Here is a 12,765-nt window from a genome sequence, read left to right as displayed (position 1 = left end):
TTATAGAAAGAAAATGTAATACTGATACATCTGAAAAATATTATAAATGAAAAGGGAATTTGCAGGTCAGTATTAAGACATATTTTATGAATGATCTAAATACAACATCTACAGTGTGACTCCAATCTCACATCCATATGTTCATATGCCATGACCATCTGTGATTTACTGCAGGCATACAAGATGAATTCCACAGTAAAAAATCATTTTATATAAGATATCCTATTAATAAAGCAATAAATGAAAATCACATTATCTCACTAGATCTTGACACACTCTTTGAGCAAATGGAAAGCAAAGTCCTAACAAAAACTACATAAAGTAGAAACAGACAGACACATTTGACCCATGGTAACACACTCTCTCCCACACACCTAGAACTCAGTCCCCCAGACAGGAAGTTAGCTACTGTGGTGAGGGGGGAGGACCTTTCTACAAGATCAGGAACAGGCATAAGTGGCCTTAACTCCATGATTATTCAACATCTTTCTGCAAGTAATAGACAATGAAAGTGACCAAGAAAAGTCACTGGTTCGCTCTCAGCATTGATGGGAATAAAAAGGGAGTCATCCTAAAAGACCCAAATATATGATTCCTCAATACTCCCCTGTTGGTGAAGCAGGGACAGAAGAAATCAGCCCACTGAGCACAAAGAACAGACATTCCTATGGAAGACTAATAGGATTACATGGGTCTGGAAACTTGTAGAAATAGGTAAATGACCAAGAATGGAGACCCCAGATTCCTCACAGTTCAGGGGGGAGATGAGCACCCTGGACCAGCCACCCCCAGTCCATGAACCTCAGTGTAGAGACCCTGTGTGTCAACCTAATGGGGAGATGACCTTTCTGTGTCCTTGGGAGACCCTTTGTCGAGGGAGAGGCCGCTGTGAGTGAAGGTGGGGACAGGAGGAAAGGAGGAGCCCTCACCTCCAGGAGATGTCCTTGCATGGACTTGGCCCCATGATGGTGGCAGCAGGAGCACCAGAAGCAGAAGCCACAGGAAGAGCCTGGGCAGCCGCCGGGCCTCCCCCTCCTGGCCGATGAGAAAGGGGCTCTGGTCGCAATTTCCACTGGCCTGGAGTCTGTGTGATCCCTGAGATGCTGTCCCAGGAGGGGCAGTGAGGAGCAGGCTGTCCTCAGACCTCAGCCCAGTGATGGTCAGGGAGCCAGAGCGGTAAGACATGGAAGCAAAGAAAGGATCAGAGTCCCCAGAGGGACTCACATCATAATAGTTGTGTATTTGGGACCCCATATATGGGAGCTGTTGGTACTGGACACGTATAGGACACTCCCGACGTGTCGGGACTCTCACTTAGCTAGACTGTGTATTGCAGGCTTTTTCCCAACTCATGATGGACTCTGTCCACTGGCCATCCTGTCATGGTACCCAGAAATTTTTGCTCAATTTGAGAAAATGACGAAATCTCTGGATGCCAAGGACAGGGTTCAGGGACAAATGTAAAAGAATGTGAAATGAATTCGCGGACACATTCCCTCAGATGGATCTCAGGGCCTAGGTTGTACCAAAGCAAGCAAGCAAGCAAACAAGCAAGCAAGCAGTTGGCTTGGCCAGGAAATAGGGCTGAATGGGGAACCCCGTTGCTGTGGGGACAGCACGTCTCTGTTGCTTCCACACAGCCCGGGAGCACGGTGTGAGCATGGAGTCCACTGTCATAGGGCGGGCAGGAGTAATCAGCCTCGTCCTCAGCCTCAAGCCCAGCGATGGTCAGGGAGCCTCAGTTGCCAGACCTGGAGCCAGAGAATTGAACGGGGATCCCTAAAGATTGATTACTGTGAGCATAAAAGAGGAGATTGGGGGCTGCTCCTCAGAGCTGTTGGCACTAAAGTGGTACTAAAGAGCATAACCCCTGGGGTTGGAGCTGCTTCCAGTGCAGGAGATGGTGACCCTCTGGCCCAGGGCCCCAGACACGGAGGGCGGCTGAGTCACCACAGACTGGGCCCAGGACCCTGCAAGGGGGAGAGACACAGACAGGGTGATGCTGGGGTCTGGAGACAATAGGAGAAAGTTGTAGTGGGTTTTTGGGAAAGGAACCTAGAAAGGAATTGTATGTGTGGTCAATACTCGTTAAAATTAAGATAAATTTAAATAAATAAGTGAGCTTTAAAATCAAACTATGTGGATGCAAAATTAGAATTCTGCTTTAACTTGGTTAAAAAGTCAAGTTTTTCTTGAATTATTAGTCCGCTTTTACAAATGATTAGTCTGCTTTTACCCAGGCAGCCTGGCCCTGGCACCCAGGAGTTTCTCCTCAGTATGAGAGAACCAAACAATATCTTCCTGCTTAGGAGAGGCTGAAGAGGGTGAATTTAAGAGAATTTGGAATATTTTGTAGCCAATGTTCCTTGAGATTAGTTCAGACTACAGTGTAGACCAAACAAAGGAAGGAGCTGACTTGGCCAAGGAGGGGGAGCTGCACGGGACCCGTTGCTGAGGGACAGCAGGTTTTTGTCTCACTTCCCCACAGGCTGGGAGCACTGTGTGAGCACTGAGACTATCATCCCACGATGCACAATAATACTCAGCCTCGTCCTCAACCTGGAGCCCAGTGATGGTCAAGGTGCCTGAGTTGCCAGACTTGGAGCCAGAGAATCGTTCAGGGACCCCTGAGGGTCGCTTGCTATTATCATAGATGACGGTTCTGGGGGCTTTTCCTGGGAGCTGTTGGATCCAGCTCACATAATTACCACCCCCGATGTTGGAGCTGCTTCCAGTGCAGGAGATGGTGACCGTCTGGCGCAGGGCCCGAGAAACGGAGGACGGCTGAGTCAGCACAGACTGGGCCCAGGACCCTGCAAGGGGGAAAAGCACAGAGAGGGTGATGCTGGGGTTTTGAGACAAGAGGAGGAAGCCAGGCCCATGTGTCCTCCCAGGGCCCCTTCCCCTGTCCCTGCATCCACTCACCTGTGCAGTGAGCGAGGAGGCTGAGAAGGAGAGGAGACCAGGCCATGGTGGAGGTCATCACCGATCCTGCCTTCTGTGGTCCCACAGCTGTGCAGAGCCTCCCCTCATCTCTCCCTCCCCCTCTTCATCCTCTGAGAGCAGGAGGGCCCGGCCATGCAAATGAGACACCAGTTCTCTGACCCCTCCCTGCCCCAGGGTCATGTCCCTCTGCCTGTGGCTGTCAAGGACCTGGCAGGGGAGGGGCTGTGAGGGGCCAGGGGATGGGGAGGTCCCAGCTGCAAGCGCTGAGCAGAGGGCACAGGCAGGGCCAGGTGTCAAATCCCAGCTATGATCACCGCTGACTCCTCAGAAATGGGACTAGAGTGCCCCCTGGTGTCCAGACCCAGACACATCATTGTGTGACAAGGTGGCCAGGACCCATCAGACCCATCTCTGCACATCCTCTTCAACTGCTTTGTCCACTGCTCCTTGCATTAGGGCCTGACCAGGTGTTCCTATATATCACTTCCCCTTAAGTCAGGACTCTTAGATGCCGTGCTAAGAGTCTTCAGAATGAGTCTGTTCACGGCTCCCTTCTCTGTTCCTGGGTCAGGACTGGGGTGGTGTCTCTAACAAACTCTTAGAGATCAGGGTCCAGAGTAGTGATGGGTCCCCATGGATACAGGGTCGCTTCTGTGCAGGATGCTGGGACTTTCCTCGTATGTGCTTTCTCCCTGATTTCCAGAGCTCTCCTTCCTCTGAGGTCCCCACAGCACTGAGGAGACAGGGAATGATTCTCTCCAGACTGTGGGTAGAAGCTGTCCTGTGCATTCCTAGAGGGTTGCATACTGAACATCTTTGTCTCCTGCCACTGTGTCAAACAGCTTGAAACAACAGTTGTCCACACACTGGGCAGGGATTCCCTCCCCGGCTCCATCCTCCCAGCACAGACACAAGTCTGCAGGAGCCCTGCCACGTGAGTGTGTGCCGCCCTGACCTCAGAGCACAAAGGACAAACGTGCTGGAAGTTCTAGCAGGGAAGGAGTGACAGCTTAGATGCTCTCACAGGAACCTAGTGACAGAGTTTATGTGTCAGTTACCACGGACCCAACGTCATATTTAAGAAGAATGTGTGTTATTTTAAGCATAATTCCATTCAGTAAGATTGAATTAATGGAACAGGAATGCTTCTTTTCTCAGGAGAATAGGGTTTTATATACTTTTTCTAAAATCACTTATTTGTACCATGTGTCTGGTCTCCCAGGTAGGAAAGGTCAACGTGGTTCCCAGTGAAACCCCTTGAGGGGCCTGTTCCTATGAACTCAGAACCATCCTGCTGACAAAATTGCCAAACACAGACAGAACTTCTAGGACAAAGGATTTGGGGTCAGACCACGCCCTGGGTTGGACACAGCTCTAGTCCCTGCAACTGTGTCCAGCACGTTCAGGATGGAAGCGTTATTCATTCAGTGAACAATGACTACAGGAATGGATTTTACTACCCAAAGCCTACTGGACACAAAAGTTTCTGTCAAATATCCCAAAGCTGAGGAGGGGAGAAGTGGAGATAAGGGGGAGTGTGTCCCTAGGGTCACATGCCCTGTGGCCCTGATTTGGGACAGAAGACTTTCCGTCAGAGTGCAGCCTAGCTGGAAGTGTCACTGGGGAGTGACTGAAGGACTGACAGCCCAGCCCTGAGAACACAGGGAACATGTGTCACTTGTCCACAAGGATTTTGAGTTCTGAGGCTGGGGTCCGAGAATCAACATACTGAGTAGCCTCAGCCACTGACTGCATCCCACAGATGGTCAGGGGCTGAGCTGCCCATGGGGACAGGGACACCCCTCTGGGATTCCTGAGCTTCAGTCTCATCCCAGGAGGGCAGATGTTCAGAGCCCATCCTGGCTGCCCTGGGGACAGGACCCCAGTCACACTAGATGTCTCCAGTTTTCCTATGGAGGAGGATTCTGCCTTCTGGAAATTGTGACCCTGAGGATGGCTGGGTGAGCACAGGATGACTCGAACTTCTGGGAAGGACAGAGAAGCCTGGAATCCACAGAGTCCCAGGCACACTATTCACTCAGAGGGAGGAGAGGGGTGTGTGTGTGTATGTGTGTGTGTGTGTGTGTGTGTGTGTCCAAAACTGAGGCTACCTGAGCCCTGTCCCTCTTATGACTTTGAAATACCCTGAGGGATGTTTTTCCTGGGATTCTGTTTATATATTTCCTGCATCCTGACCCTGCATTTAGAGGTAAGGATCTCAAAGATTTTTACTGGAAAAGGACTTATTTAGGCCAGGAGGGCTCATGTGAGAGCACATATGTTCACCATTCACTGAATCAAGAGTCCAGGTCCTGTTGAGTGATAAGAAGTCTGTCAATTTTTTATCTCTACAGACACAAGACCTACAACTGTGGGATTTTCAGGTGTCTGGAATCACAGGGTTGGGGGGGAGCATGCAGCCCCCTCCTTCTTGCCCTGACATCCCAGCCAGAACCACAGTCCCCCGTGTCCCCAGGGGTCTACCAGGGAGTGAGAACAAGATATTGCTGATGGTTTTGTGCGTGTGTGAATAAACACTACAGCCCTGGGCTTTAAATATCATAGAAAACTGGTTCTTGGTGAATCCTCTCCAGGGCATTGGAGCATAAAAAAAATAATGACATATCTTAAAATATGCAGGCCATCCTTTGTCTCTGGAGTCCTCTAAGAATCCCCATGGCATCAGTTTATTCTGAAGGGGAGAAAAATCAATAGACTCATGTGCAAATACCTAAAGGTAGATAAATACATTCTTTTCAGGAAATGTAATAACTTTATTTTCATATTAAAGAGAATGACTGGGGGATGCGTGGGGGGCAATGTGGATTGAGTGTCTGACTATTGCTTTGGCTCTGCTCCTAATCTCAGGGTCCTGAGGGGCACCCGGGTGTCTCAGGCACTTAAACCTCTGCCTTCAGCTCAGGTCATGATCTCAGGGTCCTGAGCTCTAGCCCCGCATAGAGTTCCACACTGAGCACAGAGTCTGCTTAAGACTCTCTCTCTCCCTCTGCTTCTCCCTGCTGTGCCCTCTCATCCAAATAATTGAAGAAACCTCTAAAATAAATAAAGAGACTGACTGGGAGTGTTGAGAACAGAAAAATGGAGCCTGGGTCTGAGAGCAGGAAGGAGAATATGAAGGGTTGCATGCACCTATATTTTCTGGTCATTCTCCTGCCCAGAAATGGGTCCTGGAGACTGGAAACTACAGCAAGGTCATTTCCAGTTTTCTCTGAAATCCTGATGTGCAGCAGAGCTCAGACGGAAGAGCCAGAGGGAGAGACTGAAGCCTGAGGGACGCGAGAGCCAAGAGAAGAAGAGGAGGAGGGTGTGGGGGCTGTCGTCAGGATCTGGTCCAAGTTCTCGTGTAGCTCGTTCAGAGAGAGGAGACTGTGTCTGTGGCCAGGGTCATTGTCAATGTATCAGCTGTGGATACATCAGTCGTGACACAAGGTCACACTTTATGGAATAAGATGATAGAACGGATTATGAAGGAATGTTCGCTGGGCAGTATGTTCAGCTGTAGACTCAGAATTCATTGCTGTACATCTTCTCCAGATTGAGTGGGGGTGTGCGGTTGGGCTCAGATATCTCATGTGTCTGTGCCTTCCTCGGATGCCCCCATTTTCTGTCACTTTCCGTGCATTACATGACTCTTCCTCGTTCCCTCTTGAAGGATAGATCGTCGTCCAGAAGAGACCACCTTGCTATGTCTCTCCAGGTAAGTTTCTTACTGAAAAGAGGCTCAGAAACAAGATCCGTGGGTCCAGAGGTTTTAGACCCACTTCCTCCATATCTGAGACGCTGTGAGGAGCGATACCTGCTCCCAGCGCCCTGAGCTGCAGCCCAGTGATAGTCCGCCTCGGTCTCAGCCTGCAGCCCTGAGATGTGCAGAAGCCCTGCATTGGCCGAGGCGTCTTTGGAGCCCGAGAAGCGGCTGGGGACCCCGGAGCCCTGGTGCTTCTCGGAGTCTGAGGAGTAGTACAGCTGATCCCGGGGAGGGCTCCCTGGCTGCCTCTGGATCCAGTATATATTAGAGCCGCCAACACTGATGTCCCTGCTCAGGGTGCAGATGAGTCTGTCTGTCGTTCCCGGAGATGCCAAGAGGGAGGGCGGCTGGGTCCGCACGGCCTGGGACAGGGAGCCTGCAAACACATACGTTAATGGGGCAAGAAACGGAGAAATTTATCAAGATGCCCACTTCAGGAAGAGTGACTTTGAGGGCTGCAGCTTTGAGCTTCCCTGAGACCTGCACATACCTGTACAATAGGAGAGGAACATAAGGAAGATAGGCGTCCAGGCCATGGTGACACAGACACTGGACCCCACAGTGGGCCAGGCTGCCCCAGGCCTCCTTTTCTCCTCCACCCTCTGCCACAGGAGGGGCTCTCCATGCAAACGGGGTCCACCCAGTGACTGCCCAGACCCTCCCTGAGCCCTTGTGCTGGGACTCGGCTCACAGGCACACTGAGGAGGATGGGAGTGGCTTCAGCCCTGGGGAGAGCCCTGGGAGGATGCACCTGCTGAGACCACACACGGGTCCCTGCTCAGGGGACTCTGCCAGGCAAGAGGGGACCCAGCTGCTGAGTCCCCAACAGAGAGCACAGGGCCAGTGCCCAGTTCATTTCTCTTGAGTGAATGCTCCTCACTGAGCTGACATGTAGAGACCACAGGTCAGTCCCACCGCACCCCCTGCTGGTCACGGGCGCAGCCGTCACTGTGTCCCAAAGCCCTGAGAGCCCCACTGATTTCTGCAGCTCCCAACATCCCTGTGGATCCACACTTCCATGGACCAAGTCTCAGTACAGGTTTCCCCTGCTGTCTGAAACTCCATCATCCCTAAGAAACCTTAGTAAGCCACGATGGCATAAGGCGAGAAGCAATTAATATTAACTTATATGCACAATTTTTTTTTTTGCATGTTTCCAGGCTTAAAAAGAAATCAGTCCTAGGCTCCTTGGATACCCAAGGACACATTTGGCCGTCAGATGTAGAATACGAATGGCGATAAAGCGCATGTGATAACACACCGTTCACAGCCACGGTGGCCTGTGGCTGAGCTGCTGGGTGTGACTCCCGGGGAAGCCGCTGGAAGGCGCCCGTCATGCTGGTTGGGTTGTGCACCGTCTCTGGAGAGGCTCCTGCAAAACTCATGCTGGATGCTAACTAAGTTGGCGCTTATTTTTTTGTGAAACTGAAAATCCTCTTCAGATGGCTTTGAGCAGTAAAAGCAGCTACTAATGTAAATATTTCATAAAAGCAAAGAGGTGTAAAGAGAAGTTTCAAAAGTTCGGGATACCTATACTATGTTTCTGATCTTTGTCCCAATTTACTGTAATTTCTCACTCCAGAGGGAGCCGTGGTCCATGCGAGGTGAAAATATGTGCATATACAATTACAGGACTTTCTAGACAAAGCTTTATGTCCCAGATGCGCAGGGGGGCACGTGTGTCGCCGAGGAGGGGACAGTGGAGCTGCTTAGCAGAAGTTGTAGAGGCTGCTTCTGGGAAAGGCATAGAAACAGAATTTTGGGGACACCTGGGTGGCTCAGTCAGTTGAGCGTCTGCCTTCGGCTCAGGTCATGAGCCCAGAGTCCTGGGATCGAGTCCCACGTCAGTCTCCCTGCTCAGCGAGGAGCCTGCTTCTCCCTCTGCCTGCCACTGCCCCTGCTTGTGCTTTCTCTCTCTCTCCCTAAGAAATAAATAAAATCTAAAAAAAAGAAAGAATTTTGTAAGGATACACTCACTCAGTGGCCTAATGTTTCCCAGCGTTCACTGTTGGTTCACACCTGGTACATCCTTACAGTGAGCCTGACATCGGTGTTGCCACATTAGTAGAGTCTCCGGGAACATCCCATAACCCCCAGTGCACAGGCCCTGGCATTGGACGTCTGCATTTGTCACGAGACTAATATAATTTCAACAAAAATGGGTCCACTGTTCATGCCTCCCACTCTAGGTTTTCGTTTTCCCTTTTTGGTTAACCTCGGAATTCATTATTTCCTGTGTCTCTCTGACATACTTACGATTAATTTTCCTTTACATTAGCCCAGGTTTGTAACTGTTCTCAGTATGAGCATTAATATAAACCCTTACACTGTACAACCGACCTCCCTCTTCTTGGAATTTCTTTCTCAACTCCTGCATCAAGGGGCCCCCAGGACAAGGTATCCCACCCACATTTAGGCTTCATCCTGTTTACCTGGTAAGTGTCCCATGGACTGGCGGTAACCAAAAAACAGAATTTTCTCGATTTTTGTCTATAATATGAGGGCTTTCTATGACAATGAAGGTTGAATTCCTAGGCTCTGTTCTCCTAAATACTGCGATGCATCTCAGCATCACTCCAACTGAAAAGGCAGAGGAAAACCAAAGAGAGAAAAAGACTGTGAAACATGAGATTAAACATACTGGTCTCACCACAGCTGATTACGTCTGCAACAACAGCATTTCCCAATACAGTCAGCTCCTGAAATACAAGATTTTTTTAGAACTTTTATCACATGGATTGATAAAGATACAGTTCAACCCATAATGATTAACAACCATGGTTTATTCAGATTTTCTCAATTTTTACCTAATATCCCTTTGCTGTTCTAAGATCCAGTTCAGGATCATTATGGCATTTAGTTGTGATGGCTCCTTAAGCTTCTCTCACTGTGATACTTTCTCAGATTCCCCTTGTTTTAGTGACTTCATCCACACTTACTGAGCGGGAATCATGCCTGATATTCTTCGGGCTAAGTGTTTGCACCTGTTACTTGAAATCTCTGTACTGGAATGTGTCTCTTCCTCCATTTATTCATTTATTCAACCATTTCACAATAGGGACTGTGGACAATTATTTTAAATTTTGAGTAAGAAGCTAATACTGTCACATTTATTCGGTTGCTCAAATCTTTCCAGTTTTGCCCAATGGGGGCATTTTAAGTGTCTCACGAGCTCCTGGACACACCCCGTCACTGTGTGTGTGGGCTGGGCCTGCACTGATGGGCTTGTGTTTATTCTGAAGGATTCTACACTTTCTGACACTAGAAGTCGCCCCAAGCTCATCCATGTAATTCCTGGTCTGGGGACTAAGCCTCTCTGCAAAGCAGCCTGCATCCTTTCCCAGAGAACGGTACTAGGAAGCACTATTTGGGGGAATGCACTCAGGGCTCTGGGCATCCCAGCGTGTACTTCCGCCCCGCTGACAGACCGAGGGCTTCTATATGACAGTCACTCACCCAGGACCCTGCACACAGCACTGACTGTCTCGACAGGCAATTATCTGTCCCTATCAAACTACACACGATTCCAAACCGCCCTCCCCAGCTCGAACCCATGAGCTCACGCTTCACCCTGGGTTCTATCTGCGACTTTCCACTCCTACCGGGAGAAATCGGGCTCCCCAGGGCCCATCCACTGACTTGACTGCTCAATTCCAGGACACAGTGCAGGCCCCTCAAAATAACCCACCTGTTTCCGCGGGACACAGCCCTGTCTACTGGAGCACAGAGCCCACGGGCAGTCGCTTCTGACTTTGCCCTGACGGGCTCCGCTCCTTTGCACGGTCACTCGGCCCAGCGGCTCTGCCCCGAGCCCGGCCCTGAGCTGGGCTCACACGTCTGTCCGGCAGGTGCGGGGGTTTGTCCGCATTCCACCCCGGGCCCCGACCCTCCCTAAGGAGTTTTATCTGCAACCGTCGGTTCTGTCATGTGGCTGCACGGGGTTCAGTGAACTCTGACGGAGTCATCGTGTCATTTCACTGCCGTTACAGCGTCACAGAGAATCCTTCTCTTGCTCAGAAACGTTTTCCTCCGTTCACATGATCAACTCTTTTGTCTCTTTTCTCCTCCCAGAAACTGCAGATGTTTGCGCTCTCTCCAGAGTGTTGCCTCTTCCCAAAAGTGATATAACTTTAACTGTACTATGTATTATTTCCCATTTTAGAAACGTGCTGCCTATTTGGTGGCATCTCAGTTCGGGTCCATGTTTGGTGATTAGATACAAACCTGGACTAAATCTCTATGGACAGACTTCCGGTCACTTTCAGTTTTAGTGATTATGAATGAAACTGGTACAAACATTCATGTGCAGATTTTTCCTATGGAGGAAAGTTTTGGATTCCTTTATAGTTTTATCATTCTAAGTGAGTGTCTATTTCTCAAAAAAATCAGGAAATTAGACAAAACTAGGCAGCAGCACCATTTATAGCCACGCAGATAATAATTTCTGATGCAACAGGACTGAGTTATTCTTCAAGCACCACATGGGGAGTGCTGAGATCCCACGATCTGTTCAGAGACAAAATAAAATGTTGGATTTGTTTTAAAATCAGAAGGAAAAAGTTAATATGATGTAGCCCAGAAGTTAAATACCCCAGTTGATGAAAAGAGAACTTTCTGTTTCCATGAAGACTCCTTGTCTGGGAATGGGCTGCCCCAAGTGACTCTGAGGACAGAAGGGACAGGACGGACCTCGCCCTTAAACGGTGCCCCTGGATGGACCTGCTCCCAGGGCGTCAGCAAAAGAATAAGCAGAATCACAGGCTACGCTGGTGTGTGTCTTCCTCTTTACAGAGGAGTTAGTGGGTTTTTGTCTCCCTTCCCCTCAGGCCGGGGGCACTGAGTGAGCACTGAGACTATCATCCCACGATGCACAATAATACTCAGCCTCGTCCTCAGCCTGGAGCCCAGTGATGGTCAGGGTGCCAGAGTTGCCAGACGTGGAGCCAGAGAATCGTTCGGGGACCCCCGAGGGTCTAGCAGTACTACCATAGATCATGGTTTTAGGGGACTTTCCTGGGAGCTGTTGGTGCCAGTTAACAGCATTACCACCCCCAATGTTGGAGCTGCTTCCAGTGCAGGAGATGGTGACCGTCTGGCCCAGGGCCCCAGACACGGAGGGCGGCTGAGTCAGCACAGACTGAGCCCAGGACCCTGCAAGGGGGAGAGACACAGACAGGGTGATGCTGGGGTCTTGAGACAAGAGGAGAAACAGGGCCCCACATGTCCTCCCAGGGCCCCTTCCCCTGTCCCTGCATCCAGTCACCTGTGCAGTGAGCAAGGAGGCTGAGGATGAGAGGGGACCAGGCCATGGTGGAGGTCATCACCGATCCTGCCTTCTGTGGCCCCACAGCTGAGCAGAGCCTCCCCTACTCTCTCCCTTTCCCTCTTCATCCTCTGAGAGAGGGAGGGCCTGTCCATGCAAATGAGACCCCCAGCTCTCTGACCCCTCATTGGCCCTGGGTCAGGTCCCTCTGCCTGAGGATGTGAGAGGGGGTTGGCAGAGGAGGGACTGTGTGTGCCCAGGGGTGGGGAGGTCCCAGATATGAGCCCTGAGCACAGGGCACAGGCAGGGCCAGGTCACAGGCCCAACTCTGATCACCCCTGACTCCTCAGAAATTGGACCATAGTGCCCCCTGGTGTCCAGACTCAGACACATCATTATGTGACATGGTGACCAGAGCCCATCAGACCCATCTCCACACCCCCCCAAAACTGTTTTGGCAACTGTTCCCTGCATTAGGGCCTGACCTGTTGTCCATATATGTCACCTCCCATTAAGTCAGGACACATTATATGCTCATCTAAGAGTCTTCACAGTGAGGCTCTCCATGGTTCCCTTCTCGGTTCCTGGGTCAGGACTGAGACATTATCTCTACACAAACTCTTCTAGAACAAGGTCCAGTCCAGAGCAGCGACAGGTCCGCATGGACAAAGGGTCCCTCTGTGCAGGATGTTGGGACTTTCCTTGTATGTGCTTTCTCCCTGATTTCCGGAGCTCTCCTTCCTCTGAGGTCCTCACAGCACTGAGGAGATGGGGAGCTCTTCCCTCCAGA

The 12,765-nt window shown here is 50.4% G+C and overlaps 1 gene segment (V, D, J or C); it reads right to left on the bottom strand.

Moving 5' to 3' along the window:
* Positions 1 to 11,534: 11,534 nt before the first annotated feature.
* On the bottom strand, positions 11,535 to 12,033 carry LOC135362468 (immunoglobulin lambda variable 1-40-like). The segment is given in 2 exon segments: positions 11,535 to 11,863; positions 11,976 to 12,033. Coding segments are annotated over 2 exon segments (387 nt in total).
* Between the last annotated feature and the right edge of the window lie 732 nt (positions 12,034 to 12,765).

The sequence above is a fragment of the Mirounga angustirostris genome, unplaced genomic scaffold, assembly GCF_029215605.1.
Source record: "Mirounga angustirostris isolate CCGP_5_RB_7025 unplaced genomic scaffold, mMirAng1.0.hap1 SCAF_14, whole genome shotgun sequence".
NCBI lineage: Eukaryota > Metazoa > Chordata > Mammalia > Carnivora > Phocidae > Mirounga > Mirounga angustirostris.
Note: the sequence above shows the minus strand (reverse complement) of the source record. Positions and strands in the feature narration are given on the sequence as shown.